Raw genomic sequence first — 6,000 nt, forward strand, 5'->3', positions numbered from 1 at the left:
GATAGAGGGTAGAGAGAGAGAGTCACAAATGAATAATGCTAGAGTAATGATGCCTTATTGTTTGAAGATGACAGTGCAATTTCAACCATCACTTTCACTTCAAGAAGAAATTTCAGTAAGAAAAAGTGTTAACACCTAAATTTTACCTTTTACTTAAGATTTAATCATATAAAAATTATGAAATAGTCTCTAGAAAAAGAAGAAGTAAAAAGCAAAGTAAATAATTTTTATTAAAATGTATTGTGTTTTCATTAAATTGCATCGCATATAGACATTAAAAAATTTGCACTACTAGTATTAAAAAATTAATTAATTAATTAATTAATTTAAAAAAATTCGAAAAAATAATTAAAAGAGTAAAAAAAACTAAAAAGTAGCAGGGCTGGGCTAGAGACAGCCAAGCCCGGCCCCTTCTTCTTTTCCCATTCCTTGTCCCCACCTGGGCCGGCTCAGCCCATTCCTTTTCTTTTCTTTCTTAGCCCAGCTTCCACCCTCCTCCTCCTTTCCCTTCTCTTGGACGCTAGCTGAGGAACGATACGAAGGTCGGAAAGGACGATGTACGCGATGAAGGACAGGGAGAACAGGGCGAGCGATCACGCGAGATGCTCGGTCGGGCAGGCTGGCCAGAGGCAGCTGGCGCGCCACATCCCATCCGCCCGGTGCTTAAAAGCGAGAGGGGAGTGAGAGGCCGGGAGGGGGAGAGTTCCGAGCGACTTCGGCGAGAGTCCAAGGGAGAGAGCTTGAGTGGGTGTGACAGAGTGAGCCAGGGGAGAGAGAGCTCGAGAGAGTGGCTGGCCGTCGTGTGAGGTCCCGTCCACTAGCCCCTCGTCCGCCGCGGCCTTTCGCTGAACCACGTACGTCGTTACCCCCGAGCATAGGTGCCTTGTTTGTTTTGGGGGGCGTCGGGCCGGAGCTCGCGGCTAACCAAGTCGGCGCGAGTTTCGGTCCCGTCGGTCCTCCGTCAAACCTACTGTGTGATCTAGTATGCATGTTAGGAAGTTAGGTCCGTGTCCGAATCCCCATCGAGTTTGAAATCCCTCGTTTTGATAGCGCACGCCAAGTGCTTGTGAAAATGTTTCTTTCGGATCCGCGACCACCTCCTCTAATTTTGGTTTGCTCTTGAAGTGCTGGTTATTGTCTTCTTCTTTTCTTTTTTCCCCTTTGTTGAGGCCCGGTTTGTGCGAGTCCCGACCCCATCCATGTGGTGCTATGCTCTGTTTTAGTTTTGCGCATCAGTTAAATATTTCGGTGCGTTTGGAGTCTCGGATGTTGATCCTGCGTCCTCTCTTCGGTTGATGCCCGTTAGGTGTTCGTTAAAATATCTGACTGAGCTCGTGTGGATTTTCTTTGATTTACGCTTGCTTCTGTACATCGGCTTGTCATTTGATGCGGCGTGTCCATGAGGTAGTGGTTGGCATGCGTCGATGGCGTAAGGTGATAGCCGAAGTGGGCATGGTTTGTTTGGTTTTGGCTCGATGAGGGAGATGATCGGCAAAGGAGGCATATTGGTTTGGGTGAACTTCGGTGAAATTGTTGCAGAGAAGAGGGGGGCTTCGAAATGGGGCTGAGTGTGGAGAAGAGAAGAAAGGAATAAAATAGATTTAAAAAAGGGAGGAAAAAGCAATAGCAAAAATAATAGAAAACTATGAAGCGGGAGAGGTGGCTTCGGGGGTGCAGGAAACCATCGGGGAAGAAGAAAAGGAAAGAGCGAAAGAAAAATAAAATAAAAAGAGGGTGATGAAAGAGAGGAAAAAAGACGAAAGGGAGAAGAAGAGAAGACACCGGGGAAGAAGAAAATAAAAGAAAACGGAAAGAAAAGGAATTAAAAATTAATTAAAATATTAATATAAAAAGGGGTTTTAAGAAATATTTTTAATTAGGTCGGGTCCGGGTCTTCGGATCGGGTCAATGGGCTGGATTGGGTTTCCCCGTCTGAACCCGTTTGCCCAAATATAATAATATTAAATATATTAAAATTTCAAAAAAAATTCAAAATCCGAAAAAATTCAAAATTCAAAAATTTTCTGCAAATTTGAAAAATTCCACAAAATATAAAAAATTGAAAAATTATGAAATAAAAAATACTAAAAATCAAGAAAAATTCAGTAATTCTCAGAAAATTTAAAATTCGATCTTTTGAAAAATTCAAAGTATTATCATGAAAAAATTTTAAAAATTGAAAAGTTCATTATAAATTTACAAAAATACTAAACAGTTATAATTCCTTAAAAAAAAAAAAAATTTTAAAATAGACTTTTTGAGCTGTTTTCTTTTAAAAAAATGGAAGCTTCATAACTCTAAAGTTGTGCTAAAAAATTGAGCAAGCCTTTATGGTTCTATCTTAAGGTTTCGATTGTCCTCAAAGACAATTACCCTTATTTGCATGCATTTGTTGTTTGTGGTTTAGCATTTATCTGTTTCCTTAATATTAGGTCTTTTATTCCATGCAATCTATTTAATGCTTTCTTTCGTGGCCAATTACTATATTGATGATTGCGCACCCACACGGTCAATTCGCATTTTAATATATTAGTCTAAAATTAATTCAAATTGCTTGACAATTTTATTTATTTTTAAATTAACTATAATAGGTAAACCGAAAATGCATTAATTAGTTAATTAGTATAATTAAGTCCATGACTCTAGATTTTTTGGTTATGTAGGAAGTGAAGTACACTCCATCTTTCACTTGATTTCTAGTCAATTCCAATAAACTAGTGGCAACTCCTTCTTCCCGGAAAATATTCATACCCTCCAATTTGAACACCTAATATTGCGTGAGATATTAATTTGGGAGCGTCTTTAATCATAGACCATGGGCTTGTCTTTTAGATAATATTCCCAAACCTATTCCCTCCCTAGGGTTAGGTCATGACAAAGGGAATGTTGCTCAATGGGCTGCACCGGAATGGAAAATTAGAATTTTCTTTTTTTCCATCCTAACCTCATGTTCTTTTGAGAATATTACAAAGTTAAGAGAACATTAGAAACATAGTAGACTAATTCAAATTGCATTTTACCACGTTAACTCTAAATCTCTTTGGTACGTTTCTTTAAAATATGTTTGTATTTTTCAATCTGAGAATATGCTTGTTCGAATAACCACTATGATGAGGGCAGCTCACTATGGCCAATCACCTAGATTTCCTCTCTCCATTCTTTGTGGTACAATTACCCCTTCTTGGCATGCTCAGATTGAAGTGAAAGTGATTATGGTCAAACCAGCTATTGCCATCATAATGATTATCCCAAACAAGCATTTTCTCAAATTGAAAAATACAAACACATTCTAAAGAAGTTCACGAAAGGAAATTTATAGTTAACGTTGTAGAATGGGATTTGATTTAGTTTACTGTATTTCTAATGTTTCCATTACTTTGTAACTCTCATTTTTTTTTATAACAATTAAGCACTAAATTTTATAAAATCGGAAAAAATTATACCTAACAATAAAAATCCCACGGAAGAAGTTGGGCTGGAGATCACAAGAACATGCGAGGTGAGGATGAAAGACAAAAGGAAGAATTTCTAGTTCTCCTTTCCAGTGCAACTCATTGAACAATTTTCCTTTTCTTCATATTTAAACAAATCCAGTAACCAGTTCCACTTGAAGCAAAAAGTAACGGTTGAAATTGCACCGTCATCTTCGAGCAATAATGGCACCGTTGTTCTAGCATTGCTTGTCCCAAGTATAGGTTGGATTTGGGTATATCACGAAACCAACTAGACATCCATATTTTTTTAACATTGCTATTATAAACCCATTTACAACCCATTTCCTAACATAACTAACTCCTTAAAATGCCCATAAAATATGGGTTAAGAAATGAGTCCATGACCTATTTTGACAAATCTACTCCAGAGAAATGGGATCAATCAATAATGAGTGGATACGGTACTTCGATCTATCATTTGGAGCGCCATGTGCATCTCCATCTTGGTATGTATAGTGAGCTATTCGGGCTAGGTTGAAAGCCAAACGTACGAATGATTTTCCAAACAAAGAGTTGTTGACTTGATATCTGTTCATCTTCTTCCATGCTGTGTCGATCAGTTCCTTAATGCTCGCGAGCAACATTCTCGCACACCCGGTGTCTTGCATGTAGCATAGGATCGAATTTGCCGTTTCTCCTCTCTCTAGCTCGGCCTACAACATATAATGTGGGTGTGAGCATAGGCTTTCATGACGCATGAGCCGAAAAGGAATCGAGTGGAAAGTTTGCGTCATAACTTGATTGATGTTGTCAAAGAAATTACCTAAATAGTACAAGTGCACGCGAAGTCCTAAAGCTATCGAAAGAGAAGTGCACTGGGTGGAAGTAATTTCGAAGACTTCTTCTTTGCACGAAGATTTTGGTTTAGTTCTGGTGGGTTTTAGTTAGTGGCAGCAACTAGAAACATTTGCAGCACTTTCACATGAAAATACTCTAGTGATTCGAAGTAATTTCTTGTTTTTGTCTATTTTAATCTGTAATCGTTCATTTGGGATGTTCATCGGTCAGAATTGTAAGTCCAAATTTATCGTGCTCTTTCAATCGGAAGTTGCAGTGCTTGTATGCTCTGCCCTTTTTACAGCTACTAGTTCTAGGGAGCGAAGAAGGAGGAGGAGGAGAGTGCATACCGACGAGGTACCGAGATCGTTGCAGAGGCGGAAAATAATGGACGGCGACTTCAAGAGATCATGGCCGTAAGTCTCGATCAATTCTAGTTCCTCCCCTTTCTAATGTGCGGGGTCGATAGAAAGAAAGCATGAATCAATATGACGAGTCCGGAGACTGAGATCCAGCCATTGTTCATGTATTCTTCGAACGTCGGGGTGACCTTGTTGTGCTTCCACTTCGCCTCTTGCAGGAAGGCTTTGAGCATGTCACTCCACTGAATCCATCAAATTCAAATTCTTTTTCTGTTACCGTCAAGAATTCATAGAACTTCGAAGGGTTTAATCGGTAAACGTTAAGTACGTACCGCCTTTGTTAGACACGGGATGATATTTTCTCCATTCTGCTTGAGGACGTCGTAAGCCATCTCGTGCACGGCATTGTAGAGAGCTAGGAAGCAAAGCTTCATACAGCCTGGAAGATTCGACACGGCATCGACATCCCATCTGAAACCACACATTGATCAAAGGAGGCTTTAACAAATAGACTCGAGAAATCGACGTTTTCACTAATAATCTGAAGCGAAGTATTGAGGAACCTGTGTACAGCATCTGTGAATAGCTCCAATTCATCCAAACTACCATAAACATCGTACACATCATCGATGGTGGTCACGAGTGCGGTCACTTTCGTTAGCCCTCTACGGAGATTGCTGAACTGAGGCTCGTAGGCCATTCCGACCGTCCAGAAGAAGCACTCCATCAGTCGATCTCTTGCAAAGCTCAACTTGTTTGCCAGGCTAACATCGTTCCACCATCTGCAATTGATTCACGCATGACAGATATTAGTGATGCTACTATTTCACTCGCAATATATCCATCAAGGCCTAACGGCATTTGAATTTTGCAAGATGAATTCTAAACTTTTTCCACGTTTCCACACCGACCTCGACATCTCCTGAAGATCTCTTTGGAGAATAGACTGCACCATGTTGAAATTGTACACGGCCAGTTCCAGCAGCCGACGATCTGCGTCTCTCTCCGGGTGCTATAAGCTTCAATGGACCGTCGAGCTTCCAGCAATGGCATTCTCAGGTGCAGGGGCAGTGCCAACCCCCAGTTCACTTGGAAATATTCGAGATCTTTGCTGACATCGATATTGTTGAGGCGTTTAAGATGCTCGATGGCAAATGCCTTAGCCTCGTGCAAGATATCTTCTTCTTCGAAGGCCAAATGCGAAGCTTCGTATAAACTCAACAGCCCTTCAACGTCACGGCCGAGGCTCTCCATAAATGTTCCTTGCTCGTCCATGAAAATCCAGAAAACATCTGTTTGTTCTTTCCCATCAAGATTAGTCGATCGCAGTCTAATTTTTTGTCAATTAGGTAGAACTTTAGTATGGT

At 40.2% G+C, this 6,000-nt stretch overlaps 1 protein-coding gene across 1 annotated transcript; it reads right to left on the reverse strand.

Annotated features, from left to right (window-relative positions):
- Positions 1-3,779: 3,779 nt before the first annotated feature.
- On the reverse strand, positions 3,780-5,947 carry LOC120289311 (probable terpene synthase 12). Its single transcript, XM_039304042.1, is given in 7 exon segments — positions 3,780-4,147; positions 4,622-4,714; positions 4,717-4,875; positions 4,966-5,104; positions 5,197-5,415; positions 5,545-5,632; positions 5,635-5,947. Coding segments are annotated over 7 exon segments (1,266 nt in total). The 5' UTR covers positions 5,909-5,947; the 3' UTR covers positions 3,780-3,853.
- Positions 5,948-6,000: the final 53 nt, after the last annotated feature.

The sequence above is a fragment of the Eucalyptus grandis genome, chromosome 11 (genome assembly GCF_016545825.1).
Source record: "Eucalyptus grandis isolate ANBG69807.140 chromosome 11, ASM1654582v1, whole genome shotgun sequence".
In the NCBI taxonomy this organism is placed as follows: Eukaryota; Viridiplantae; Streptophyta; class Magnoliopsida; order Myrtales; family Myrtaceae; genus Eucalyptus; species Eucalyptus grandis.